The sequence below is a fragment of the Pinus tabuliformis genome, chromosome 3_2, assembly GCF_031772625.1.
Source record: "Pinus tabuliformis cultivar Carrire ecotype Pingquan chromosome 3_2, CPIR1, whole genome shotgun sequence".
Lineage (NCBI taxonomy): Eukaryota > Viridiplantae > Streptophyta > Pinopsida > Pinales > Pinaceae > Pinus > Pinus tabuliformis.
Genome location: NC_142302.1, coordinates 555,763,525 through 555,778,502, shown reverse-complemented (window position 1 = coordinate 555,778,502; position 14,978 = coordinate 555,763,525). Strand labels below are relative to the sequence as shown.

At 36.7% G+C, this 14,978-nt stretch overlaps 1 protein-coding gene across 1 annotated transcript in view; it reads left to right on the top strand.

The window, feature by feature from the left end:
- LOC149181726 (DNA mismatch repair protein MSH7-like) overlaps nucleotides 1-14,978 on the top strand; it is a 246,327-nt gene that overhangs the window by 45,433 nt on the left and 185,916 nt on the right. Inside the window, exons 3-5 of the mRNA XM_089414303.1 lie at nucleotides 13,281-13,336; nucleotides 13,438-13,507; nucleotides 14,028-14,123. Of these exons, the coding sequence (XP_089270429.1) occupies nucleotides 13,281-13,336; nucleotides 13,438-13,507; nucleotides 14,028-14,123 (222 nt within the window). The remainder of the gene's footprint in view (nucleotides 1-13,280; nucleotides 13,337-13,437; nucleotides 13,508-14,027; nucleotides 14,124-14,978) is intronic.

Below are 14,978 nucleotides of genomic sequence, written 5' to 3'. Positions count from 1 at the left end.
TCCGGTGTCCATTTATTCAGGTATAGCCCTTGAGGTCCCATGAAGTATGGGCCGTTTCTGAAGATTAGGTCCTTATCTTCTTTATCTAAGAACTCAAATAGGAAGTATCCTCTTCCGAGGAAGTAAGACGTTACCTTATTCTTGATCAGGGGAGCCCAGTTTCTAGCAACCCAGCTCTCTGTTGTTTTTGGGGAGGGCCAGAGACCTGTAAACTGCCCGACCAGTGCACGATCTGCCAGCGACAAGGCTACTTGAATCGGCCCTTCAGGAGGTAGAGCGATCTCGGGAATGTCCTCCAGTCTTTTCACGAACTTGGCGGCTTCCACGGCTTTCTTCTTGGGCAGAGAAGCCAGCAAGGCTTTGAAGGCCTCAGCGGCAGATGGAGGGGGAGGGGAGGAAGGCCCATGAGGGGGGTCCGGATCCTCCATGATGAAGCAGATCCAAACCTAGCCGATTGCAGCCAGGTACCAAGCGAATGTCAATAAATCCCGCAGCCTGAGGAAGAAAAAGACTGCGATCCAGCTCGCAGGAGGCGGAGGGATGCAGTAGCGGGTCTGACTGCAAGGAGCCGAGGGGAGCCGAGGCGGGCACGAGCTCAGGGGTCAAGATCCGCCGGATGCGGATCTCGCAGAGGCGGGGTCGAGGCACAGCAGCCAGCTCGTGCAGCTCTCTCAGCGGAAAAAATGCATCAGTAGATCTGTTAGATCATAAAGTCAAACATATATCCATCATGGTCATAACATGCTAACATCAGCTACTACATCATCACATCATGACATCAATCTTTCATCAAGGGTTAGAGTCACATGATAGGGGCAGTTGATAGGTGTGACATCACACTTCAAATATCATGAACACAATATCACTTCTATCAAGTCAATCCATCAAGTTAGGGCATTCAGTTTTACCATATGCCATAGTTACTAATCACATCAAAACATAACCACGGTTAATAAAAGATCTAGAATGTCAATCTCATAGTTATACTTCTATCATCATGGTTACCATGCTTATCATTATCAATAGGATTAAGTCAGGTCATTCAATAAAACTTTACCAAAACAACAAGAGTGTCAACCCTTTTTCCATACTTTCATCATGCTCATCACAAGCATTATCAATACCATTGTATATAGAAATCAATGAGATAACCTTCTATATGAAATCCATCATGTCTTATAATGAAAGATGCATGCCAAGTATCAAGTTACCATTTATTAGAATCAAGGTGCTAGCCTTCTTCACAGGATCGAGATATCCATAAAGTATACCACTAAATCAAAGATCAACATTAAGTAGCCTCATAGAATATAAGAAGTTCATCATGATCAAAATGTTCAATACCAGGTGCACCATTTCATCATAAGAAACATGAATCCAAATCACTTTCATATGTATGCAAGAACCATTTGTGAATGAAACATTCATCATACCTTAGGGCTTACCTTGCCATTCAATATTATAGCTGAAACATAACATAATATATCATGCATACCTTGTAGTATTCAAATACCTGTGCACCTTTTCATTAGGTGCCTCTTTACCTTTTCCAGCTCTAGCTTTTCTTTCCTGCATCTCAAATGATCCTCAAGAAGGATCCTCTTGTTACATCTCATCAAGGAGGTTAGAAACATCCAAATATTCAAATATACACATAGGAAGTATAAGTAATGATCAAAACAATAATCAAATCCACAATTCTAGACAAAAGTAAAGACTTAAAGGAGCATCATAAGTCAAGAAATACTTATCTTCAATGAGAGGTGATCCTATCCCTCTTGAACCAACCTTCAAGAGCCATCATTGTCCATTGTCCATATAACAATGTTGCCTTCAATTAACTTTATCAACAACTAGGCCTACTAGAGACTATCCCATTTATGGCTTCATCAAATTTGTCACAAGTGCTTGAACATCTTTACTTTGACAATGCTAGGGTTTCTAGATCTCAAATCTTGCCACACACTAAGGTTTCTCTCAAACCCTAACTTCATAATATCCATCAAACTCTAATATACAAATTGCCTAAGGTTTTATTCAAACCCCAGAATTATTTTAGGTCTCCTCCATCCTCTTACTTCCATCAATGGTGTCATCATAAGGGTGATCTCCATGACTTTTCTTCAACCTGGCTCTGATACCATGTTAATTTTTCATAGGGCTATATTGTTCTTTGCTTTCATAATTGCATTTATTTATTAACACATTAAGTTCACCTTGTTGTCGCACAGAATGTCTAGGCACCGCGACAACGACTTAGATTGGGGGTTGTCACCCTAATCCCCAATCTCTCCGTTTAAGTTGTCTCCCTACAATAGGCTAAGGGGGTAGACCCTACGGAAATGGAATGAAGGAGAACTAGTTGGGAACCAACTAGTTCGGGAGACACAGTGAAGCGACCAAGTACTTGATTTAGATTTAGCAAGACTTATAGGATTCGATTAGATTTAAACGATTGATACTAGTGCCTTATGGAGTCAACAATCTTGTTGGGAAATTTAAGACCAAGTAATTGATTTGCAACTGTTGCTTGGATGAGTGACTATCTTATATGAAATGCAGATCCTAAAGTTAATGTGAGATGCAGGAAACTTAGTTAATTTTAGTTAAATGCCTATCTAAGTTTTAACCCTTTGATCCTTTCTATATTGAGCCTGATTTCGTAGTAATTGGCAGAGAGAAGATAAGGTGAAGCACACTAAGGTGTGATTAACGATACCTCTCCTGAAAATCTAACATACTCGGTGCCTCCGGCGCTGCAGAGAGTTGTGGCTCTGACGACTGTAAGGTCACTGTTTTAAGTACTATTAAAAACAGGCTTCTCAAGCAAAGATGGATGGGTACCTATCTCTCTATCGTCCAAGCTTATGCTTGGAAGTAAATTTTAGTTATGCAGAACTAACTTAATATGCCATTGCACGAGATGATTAGGAGATGATATGAAGTTAGATTCGAGGATTAGAAGCGCTTATGTCGCAATCTATCAAAGCTCTTAATCATCGATATGAAATGTTCACTTCACTAGACAAAGATTGAAAAATAAACTTCTTAGCAATATCACAATTAAACCACAAAATTAATTAAAATCTTTTTAATACAAGAGAACAAAAACTTCTTCACAATTTAACTTCAGATGCTCAAAAAATACTCAGCTTAGGAAACAAAAGATATGCAATTTATCACAATTTCATGACAAAGACTCTAAATATTCGCAAAATAATTAACGCGTGATAAACATCAAATAATTCAAGTAATTAAATCACGCTTAGAGCTATTTTAAACAACGAGCAATCTAAGAATGTTAAAAAACTCTTAGCATGCAAAGACCTAAACAATTAAATTTCGAAAATTAAATACCATGAAGAACTATGAAATTTAAATGCTAAACACTTAACAATTCTAGAATTAAAATGATTTTTCTTAGGTGACCCAATCTAGAAAAAAAAATTATTTCTTTCGTATAGTCAATCTTTAGAGACGATTTAAAAATGATTTTAAACGTGTTTGACTATAGAGAAATTAAAAATTTTAATACCACAAAATTTTCCCTTTAAATTTTAAAGTCCCAAACCCCTAACACAAAAACCCCAAGAAGGAACTTTAGATTAAAAATTTAATTATTCCTTAGGCAAATTTTAATGTGCTAAGGTTTATAAAATTAATGTGACAAATGTAATAAAAATCAAAAGACTTAATGAATTAAATTTTTAATGGGCCAAAGGCCACATAAAAATTTAAAATTTTAATGTGAGAGCACAAAGTTCTCTTTTGATTTAATTCTTTAGAAATATCAAAGTCACATTAAAAAATGGAAATGGATTTTTTTTTAAAATTTTGTTTTTATCTCAAACAAAATCAAAGTGTCATAAAAAAATCAAAACAAAAAGGAACAACAAAAATAAAAAAATGAAATTCTATTCCTAAAAAAAAAAAATCAAAGTCACACACTAAAAAAAAATATTTAAAATCAAAATTTTAGAGTTCTTTTTTAATTTAAACAAAAGTCAAAACAAAAATAAAATGTGAAAAGCAAACCTAAAAAAAAAATTCGAATTAATAGAAGCCTAACCTTAACGAAATCAACACAAAAGCATTAAAAATAGAAAAAAACGAAAAGTGAATAGAGTGTTTGTATGCAGGCTTGACGGCGACAACAAGGGACAAAGCTCTAGCAATGCAGGGCCGAGGGAGAAAATCTTGAAGGAGCTCGGGCGGCGACGGAGCAGGGAGATACATAGTCTGCAGGTGTCGAAAGGGATGGAGATGTAGGCAACAGATCGGAACGCAATGGGGAAAGGATGCAGGTTGAAGAATGAGAGATGCGATTGCAAAGAGGAATATGGAAGCGAGGGAATGATGGAGGAGCAGAAAATAAAGAGAGCGTTGAGGAGGTGCTACGGGTTAATAGAGAATAGGGGAAAAGGGTCGAGGAGGTAAGCGATCTCAGGGAGGAGTATGACGAGTATGGAAAACGCAGAGATGAGGAGAAACCCCAAAATGTAGGCAGAGAGAAACCCACGCGGAAGAGGGAGAAAGGAGAAAACAATAGGGAAAAAGAGGATGCGGACAGGAACACGCCAACAAGCAAAGAGGAGAAAAAACACAAACAGAGAAGGCAACAAAATTTTAGAGGGCTTCGGGGGCAGCAAATGGTAGCCCAAGAATCCCATACATTTATGAAAAATTTAAAAATTTTGCCCAAAAATTTAAATTCAAGCGAATATATTTATGCTTTAAAATTTGTTCTTAGAAAAACCTCAAATCTGAATTTGATACCCTCAGATTGAAAGTTTTTTGATTATAATGTCCCCAAAATGATATTGAGGCTAGATCTTGCCCTCCAGGGTCTAGATTTGGCTTCAAATTAAACTTCTCTTTTAGATCTGTACCTGCAAAAACGAAAAAAAAATACCTAGAACCCAGATATATAAAGATAAACAAAACCACAGAAACCCAAGTTAAAAAAAATTAAAAAATCCAAATCTATATAATTTTTTTACAGATCTATGCACAAAAGTTGTAGGTCCATCAGATCTAAGGAGTATGAGTCCAACTCCGCTCCCAGATCTGATAATCTAAGGCTCTTACTAGCCAGATCTTATCAACTTTTCTACAATTTTTTTTTTTTGAAATTTTCAGAGAGGTACTAGCCAAAAATACGCTGCAGATTTTTATTTTTTTATTTTATTTTATTTATTTATTTTTTAATTTACCGTTAGATAAATCCTGGAGCTTATATGAGGTAGGTTGTTCAGAAAATATATGCCGAGAGTTGTGCAAATGCTAGATCAACTATTAGACCAAGTAGAGAAATAGAACAACAATGAAATTCTGAAGAAATAGAGATACCTGCTACTTCGATCAAAATTAAAAATGTTATCCTAGATCCAACAAATTGAATAAGATACCTGTATTCAAATTATTCTAAGAGAGCTATTGATTGATAGTTTTCACATAATATTAAGTAGAAATTAAAACAATGTTATCATAAATTCATGAAGAGGAACACCATTGCAAGTTGAAACCCCAAATTCTTTTGCATTTATTCCAAAATGTATACAAGAGAGCTTGAGAGCTTAGTACATGATTCAAAGATTTGATGAAAAGACACACTGACACTAACCTCTAATTTATAGGTAAAATCTTCAACAGTTAGTTGGCTTGATCCCTGTCAAATTAATCTCAACTGTTCATAAAGATTAATTAATCTTTAATCATCACCGTTGAAATTATTTTATTTTTGAGGGAAAATCGAATTTATCATTTAATTGATTTTTAATTAACTCAAAAGCAATTATTTTGAGTTAATTTCCTCAAAATTTTGACTTTCACTTAACCACCAAGGCCTAAAGGTCCAATTTTTTTGATTTCTTCAATATTCTCTTGGCCGGGGACCTTCAAAAATTAACTTCTTTAAGACCCATGAATTTCACCTTTGAAGAATTTAATTTTACCTAGGGCACAAAATTAATTAAATTTTTTGCTTAAGATTTAAATTTAATTTTGCCAGAAAATTTAGTTAATTGACTAATGAGGGGATTAATATTTTTTCCAACCCTCTAATACTTAGCCATGGTGTCTAATTATGAGGGACCATGCACTAAATATTTTTTACATGATGATTTTACAATTCAATACATGAAGAGGGAACACCCATTCATTATAGACCCTTAACATTTACCCATTTCTGCGACACAAAATATGATTTAGTAAACCAAGTAATTTGTAATAAAATAATCTATCCAATTAGCTAGGATTATTCTCAAATTACTTTTACAAAGACTCGATAAAAAAAACACTAGGACTTACTTAATATCTTGACGACAAATCCACTCTAGCTTTGGGGTGAGGTTGGAGGGGAAAACTCTGTCGATCATTTGTGTCTAGAGACACAGAGGAATCAACAAGACAAAAAACCTCCTAAGGTAGAAATCATCATCAAAATATTATGCTTACCTAGGTTGTTACATACATGATGGCCTTACTAAGATCATTTACATTATAACCATGCAGAATAGGTTTACATCTTTAACAAAACTATCGGTTGATGATGAAATCTGAAAGGCACGAACACTCGAACATGATAGATCCCTTTTGCGAAAAAAGGGGTGTACTGCTATGGGGTCGTTGACACAGAGTGGTCAACGCACCCCATAATTGTGAAAATTCCACAACCGGAATCCCTACTGTAGCAATTGATGATATTACTCCTATTTGTTAAATTTCTTTAAACAAATTACTTGCAGTTTCCTACGGAAAATATCGTAATACATACACTGCAGCCTTCACTTAATTAAATATTATGCGGAAACAAGAGACTGAGCAAGAAAGAAAATACAACACAATAGACACCGTTATTTTTGGACAAATGTCCCCGGAAAAACCCAATGCGGGAAAACCGGTGTAGCAACTCTGAGGGTTTTATATTATTAAGCAGTTGTTTCTGAATACAACTCTGGATGCACTCCTGACAATCCAGTTATAGAGAAATATAACTGGTAGAGAAGAATTGTGAGATTACCTCACTCAACCCGGCAAATCTTGGCTGTTCCGACAGCTGAATTAACTGTCCCGACTACAACTATGCTGTCCCTACATAGTAACTGCGTGGGCCTGCGTGGAGCTCTTTGAGGCTATGCGTCAACTCAACTGGGAAATGTCTTGCCTTATGGAGCAGTTTCCAGTCCTCTTGACTCAGAAATGTCAGCTCCTCTGCAAAACTTGGACTTTTGCGTGGGTGATTGAGCTACCTCTGCGTGAACCCTTCTAGCTCAACGTCAAGCTCTGCGTGGGTCCTTTTGGCTCAGTGTCAACCCTTCTGGTGTCTCTCTACCTCTCTTTGCTGCGTATCTTGGGCTTTGGAGAAGATATTCCAACCCAACTATCCTTGCCCCTCAACTGCAAGAAATCTACTCGATTAGAATTTCCTCCTGAGAACTTCTCACTTTAGAAATTCGATCGCTTGATCTTTCGGTGTGTCTTCCAAATGACCCTCAAGCTCCTTTAAATAATCGTCTCGTTGACATTCAACAACCCAGATTAAAAGCTAATCAATGGCTAAGATCATTTTAGCTTGATCCTCGTTTTCTTCTAGAAGTTACACCCACAATTAGATTAATACCCATTAATATTTTTAATTTCCTAAGTTTAGACTCAGGGTCCCATTAAAAAATATTAATTATTTTAATAAAATTGTCTCAGGGTGGCATTTTCCAAAATGCTTTCTGGGTTCTTTGGAATACATGTGTCCAAGCCTCCCTGCAAAATTTGAGGCCTAGAGCACATCCGATGCTACCCCAAATCAACAATAATATCAAAAACATTTTTCAGATTTACATCATTATTCATCATCATATGCAACTATGTAGAAAGAACAATATCATCATCATCAATGCAGTGGAATATAAAGGAACAATAAAAGAAAAACATTCACACATAGAGACACCAGGATTGGTTGGAGACCAGGGCAAAACCCACTATGGGGAAAACCCTTGCAAATTCTTCTTCTTATAGATTGTCATCAAATGATTTAGCAAAAGAGAGTACAATGATCCATATCTTCATCTATGCAACTAACTAGCAAAAACAACTACAACATCCATGAAATAAACCCAACAAAGCTTATACTCAAAATATTGATTCTGAAGTCTGTACTGAACTGTCACTGACTGCAATCAACTGCTGAACCCTGTGGTCACTGAGCGAGATCTTCAAATAATTGAGATTTCATCTTTTAGTTCCCAGTCGCATGGAGGAGTCATCCGAGCAACTATAACTGCCTGGTCACTCTCTGAAGCACTGCAAGCGAGCGATTGTGGTCAGATCTACCCAGATCTGTCTCTGAGCTTCGGTTGCACCCTTCAAGACGTTATGCGAGCGACTATAGCAGCCTAGTCACACCCTTAAACATGGCGAGCAAGTGACTAGGGCCAGATTTGGTTTTTGGTGAGTGAGTGACTGTGTTAGTGAAAACCATAACTCCCAGTCACATGCTTCATTGGTTATGTATTTTGTTGATGATATCATTGATATGTATTGCACTATGTGCCATTTTGATATATGCACCAATGTTGTAGTAATCGTTATCGGGATAATATCGGCTCGGGAAAAAATAAAAAAAAATCGGGAAAAAATCGGGAAAAAATTGTAAAATACAAAAATATTCATTTTTTTTCAATTTTTTTAATACCTAAAGCATCTACAACATAAAATAAATACATTGACACATAAATATGATAGAAGAACTAATATATAAGATGTGTAATATCATTTCTAGTGCTACATCACACATAACAGTGAATCATGTCCTGAATAGTAAGTCCCGACTCTTGAGTCCCAACTCAACTTCAAAATATCAACAAAAAATATAATAATGTATCTCATATCATGAGTTATAATGTCATATACAATGAAATGAACAAAATAACTAAAGTCTAATACTACTGATTTCCTTTGCCCCTCTTGCGAAAAAATGCAATAGCTTTCCCTTTCCATCTAGATGTAGATGCCAGTGGAGTTGGTAGTGGACTCTGCTGTGCTGTAGAAGCTGAAGAACTAGGAGCTATAGGAGGTATACCACGTCCTCTACTGGTGGCAAGGGTAGCCCGAGTAGGTGGTGTCACCTCCTCCTCCTCCCCCTCTACGCTTTCCACTACCTCCTGCTCTAACCAATCATCGACAGACTCCATGAGAAGCCTCTCGGCCTCAACCCTCCATACAACAGTGGTGTCAATCCCATCCAATGAGATGGCCTCCATATCAGGTGTCCTCTCAAGTTGCCTCACCTACAATCGAAGATTGTAGCAGACATAGACCATATCATTAAGTCGTTGGGACTCCAACCTGTACAAAGATCATGAAATAATAATTATAAAAAAAATATTGTTTAATGAATTCAAAAAATTATTTGGAAATTTGCAATATTTTAAGTTTTAAGTTTAACCTGTTGTGCTTTTTGTTGTGTATTTTTTCAAATACACTCCAGTTGCGCTCGCATCCTGAGGAGCTACATGTTTGGCTGATGATTCGAATGGCAAGCTTTTGCAGATGGGGTACCTTGGCACCATACATTCTCCACCATGCATCTACAACAAAATTACAAATAAAATTTTAAATAAACATAAGAAAAAAATGAAATTTGAAAGTTGAAGCAAAGTATGAAGTTATGAACTTGAAGAGACAATGAAATTTGAAACAAACTAAAAAATACCTGGCATTTTAGTTGTCCTATCAGTCACAGCCATGTCAAAACCAAATGTGCCACCTGCCATCTTGTATGTCTCCATTTCTTTGGAGATTTCTATACGTTCTGTTGGAGATCGCACCATCCTCTGAACACAGGTTAAGAATCCATCCATGATTTTAGCATCAAATACGAACCCACATGGGTAAGAAAATGCGGGGTTCAGGTAGATCCCTGCAACATGAATGGGACGATGGAGTGTGTTGTTCCATCGTTCATCAATCACTTCCCATAGGAGGAGTTGTTTCTGAAACCCCTCATCTCCCTTATCATCATAGTAGGCCTGAATGGATTCTTTGGCCCTATCCATGGCCTCATACAAATAGCCCATTGCGGGCTTTTCACCATTAACTAATTGAAGAATCTTTACCGAAGGTTCAGTAACGGTGCACACCTCCTACACTCCAGCCCAGAAGTCTTCCTGGTATGAAACTAATCTGCATATGGCCTCTCCCTCTGGTTTGCAGCTCATTGTCAAAGCACGCCACTCCTCTGAAAGAAACATTCTCTTCACATCCCACATAGAATTCAAGAGGGATTGAAGAGATATGAAACTGGTGGCAAACTGTGTAATGGCGAGGCGCACCAACTCTTTATTGTTGGTGAATTTTCTCATCAAGCTAAGCATAAATGTATGATTATATATAAATTTTGTAATGCTTTTTGATGACTCAACAATATCTTTGACAATGGAATTTGTTCCTACGTCCTCCAACATCAAATCAATACAATGTGCAGCACAAGGTGTCCAAAATAAAATAAGATGCCTCTCCATAAGCATCTTGCTAGCAGCAACATAATTTGCAGCATTGTCCGTTATGACTTGGACAACATGTTCTGCACCCACCTCCAAAATAAACACATCTAGCGAATTACATAAAGTTTTTGCATCTTTGATATGTGAAGATGCATCAATAGATTTCATAAACATTGTCCCCTTGGGACAACTAACCAAGAAGTTTATAAGGGTTCTCCCCTTTTGGTCGGTCCAACCATCTAACATCACAGTGCATCCTGTTTGTGCCCATGATGCCCTAAACCCCTCCAATCTTTTGCTGTAGTCAACCTTTTTCATTTTGAAGAATCCGGCCTCTAAAGTCATCATAAGGAGGGATTTTGTACCCTGGGCCAACAGTTGAAATAACATCAACAGCAGGCTGGAAAAATGGATTATTCCTTGCAACGTTGAAAGGAATATCACTCCAAAGGAGAAATTTGGCCAACAACTTGTTAACTTGTTCTTTCTCAATTTTTTAAAGCATTGAAGTGATAGATGGTTGTGAACCAGGCGTGGTTCTAGGAACAAAAAATGATGAGGCAGCTACCGGGTTGGTTGTAGATATTGATGCTGAAGTAGAACCAGTGCCACTTCCTTCACCTGAGCCTAACACCCTCTTTGCTAGTTGCCTCTTCATTTTTGCGTTGGCCTCCCTGTCGTGCTCTAATTCTTCCAATGATCTCATGGCTCTTCGGATGATTTCCGGATTTGTATTTGTGCAAGGCCCTACATCAAATCCAGGGATTTGTGCAAGGTGATACTTCAATCTATAAACCCCCCCTGACATATGATGCCCACACAACTTGCAACTCAAATTCATTCTATCAAACCCTCCATCAGGTTCACCAAATTCCCACAGAGGGTCCAATTTCCTTGGCATGTTTGTAACTTGGTTGAACTCTTGACTCTTGAGTTTTAAATTTGTAAGATGAAGTTTGAAGTTTGAACTTTGAAGTTGAATGGTGAACCTATGGCAAAATAATGATTGCAAGTTACAAAAATTAAAAAAAATTACATATATGAGTAACATGACAAAACACATGGAATTTTTGACAATTTATTAATTTAACAAACAAAAACCCCATCAAATCAATTCAAAAATATTTGATAAACAATGGGTTATCCAAACCCAACCAAAAACATAAAAAAAACCAAAACAAAACACATAAATTTGGTGCCCATACCGGTTTGCTGGAGAAAATTGATCCTCTCCTCCTCAGCTCTAAATCCACCAGGGTTTTTGACTCGTTTTTCTCCTTGAATCAGCTCCCAATCGACAAGTTTTTTTCTCCTAGGTCGCTCCCAATCCACCGCTGCCCCTGACTGTCGAAATGAATAAAAAAAAATCATTTTTTCCTATTATAAACTTGCTGTCCGCCAGGCCCGCGATTTTTATGTTGTTATGGCGATTATTTCAAATAATCGCGATTTTTTTCAGAAAAAATTGCGAAAAAAAATCGTTTATTTATCGCACGATTATATCGGTAAAAAATAAAAATCGCGATTTTTTGATTTAATTGCGATTTTCGTATCACTGTTATGCACCCTTACATGGTATATAGATGAGAAGGATTTCCATATTTTGTCTCTAATGGTTTGGAGTCATGGTTTGTAATCTCAAAAATAAGATTTTTCATTAAAAAATAATTATTTTTTGTATTTCTTTCAATTCTGGTTTATTGAATCCCGTTCAATCGGGTTTGATCCAGTTTTGGTTCGAATCATGGTTAGATAGGCGAGTTCGATATCCTGTTCTGGTTTTTAAAACTATGCCTTCAATAGCCTTAACTCCTTTGTTGATCATATCTTGAATATGCTATTTTCAATGTTGTTGTAATGTTTTACAGGCTGTAAATCTGCATTCTCTTGAAACCCTAAGCTTAAACAAATTTCATAAATTGATGGTGGTTAGTGGAAGAACGAACTTGAGAATCCATTGATCTTATCTCGTCCACTTAAGCTTTTCCAGTGGTTTCCTCCAATCCATCATCTCTGTTTCACCTTGTACCTGTCTTTATTGAAGACTTTCTAGGGTGTTTAATCTGCAAGCTCCTTAGAGAGCCATTTGGCTGAAGATGCCTTAGTCATCTAACCTATGAGACTTGCAGGAGAAACCTCCCTTGTGGGGATAATGTCTGACCACAAAACAGTAGGGGAGAAGCCACTAAGGTGATAGTGGTGGCTGATTTCTTTGTTGCCCTAGACCTAGAGTGCCTAGTGAGGCTTTGCACTAGGGTGCTGGATTTTGCGGTAACAATACTCATTTGATAGTGTGTTGTTCCCTTGCAGTGAATTTTTAGTCTCTACTTTATTTGTTAAGTTAAATCCCCTTTCCTAATACAGGACAATAATAAGGAAGACTAGAGCATGAGTTGAATGAAATGTTTTCACCTAATTTAAACCTGTGTGTTGGAGATGTTAAAAAGAGTTTTGCATACTTGTATAATGATGATTAAGTCCAGGAGTTATTATGTATGCTGCATGCATTCACCTTGAATAATACCAAAAACTAGTTTTGAATGATTTCCATAATACATCCAAAATTGAATGGCCCCTAATTTTCAGACTGTTCTTTGTTACAACTGATGATTATACAATTTTTCTTTTTGCTATTACTTGTGTGCAAATATTGTAGCATTTTAGACAATATGGGATTCCGTAACTTGATGTGTAATTTTCTTGTTGGTAAATTTGTAGTTATTTGCATAAACATGAACATTGCTGTAATTTATCTGATTAAATTTTATTATATTAACTCAGGTTGGTGTTCCTGAAAGTGGGATCGAAGATGCTGTTCAGAAGCTGCTAGCACGTGGGTGAGATAGCATGATTCTGTGGTATAATCTTCAAGTTTGGAATGCAATTTTTTATTTGTTACATTTGAAGATCATTCAAAATGTAATTTGCACTGTTATAGCTACAAGGTTGGGATGATGGAACAGATTGAAACAGCACAGGAGGCAAAGGCCAAGAGGGGTTCGACAGCTGTAAGTAACACCAGAAGCTCATTACTGGAATGAGCTTAACTTTTTTACCGAGTTAATGTTGTTCTCAATTTTTTGAGCTAGAAGCTATGCACTATAGTCTTTACACAAAAAGCCTTTCAATGAATGTAACTTGATAACTATATCCTGTTTATGATGTGGAAAACATAAATGTATTTTACTCTTCTGACATGTTAAGAATGGCTTTGTTATGCCTAAATCTACATAACAAGATGCTTTTTCCAAGGTATAATGAAATGTGTCTGATACTCTTATTAGAAATTATAGATGGGGTAAGCTAATTACATACATATATATATATATATATAAGATCCATTAGTGACAAACTGTTTGAGGGCCAAATCAATTCCTCTAAACTGAACCACTGAATGAGAGGAGCCAAAACATAAACCTCAGATAAAGAGAACTGTCAAAATATTTTTCTGCAGGGAAGCCATTTTGAAATTCATTTCAATCTTGAAAATATTTTTGTTATTGCCTAATCAGTTAATTTGCTGTGCAGACTGTTAATAGAGAATTAATTCATGTTTTAACACCATCAACGGCGATGGATGGAATCCTTCAACCTGAGGCTGTTCATCTTCTCGCCCTTAAAGAGGTAATTATATCCCAATTTTTCTAGCAGTAGTTTTCCATTATCAACTTGTTGAAATAATTCAATGTTATTTTGCCTTCAAACAGGCAATCTGTGATGCCTTATAATGTTTAACATATTGCATTGTTTGTAAATAATTTGATAAAATGTATATTTTTTATTTGCATCGGATAAAGCTAGGATCTTCCATTTTAATCTCTGAACATCATTTTAAATTTTATATTTACTGTTATGTAATTGAAGAAGAAAAACTGTGGAAAGATATTTTCTTTCAGTTTCAACTAAAACTGCCTATTACATGCTGAATGCCTTTTTTTGAGAAAACCAAAATGGTATGGTTAAAGTTGACTGTGTCTTCCACTTTATTTAAATACTCTCTATCTACCAAATGCCGAGCCATTACTCTTCAGTATTAACAGTCTCTCTGCAGATAGGCATGCCCACATTCTACATCAATTTTTCCTGGTTCAGCTGGAAAGCATCTATGCTTTTCTCTCAGTTTAAGAAAGGCGTTTATTAGTTTTATGTGAACTTGGGGTGTGCTGCCATAGAAGAGAGCTCTTTAGACTTTTTGAGTAACCTGTGTAGTGGTGTACAACAAAGTGAAAAAATGCACTTGTGCCACACAATCTAGCAGGGGTCTTAGGAGGGGTAGTTAAGGGACGACTACCAGTCCAAATGACAATATTGGGACAAAGACCCACTGTCACCTCAGTCAGTGTCCCCTGCTCTATACGGACTTTTATCGATGGGAGGATTCCCGGTGTGAAGGAAATCATTCAAAATGATAGGATCAATGGCAAGGTAAGAAGTGATTTCCAAGGCCCATTCAAGTAGAGGCTCAATGCTTCAAGAGAA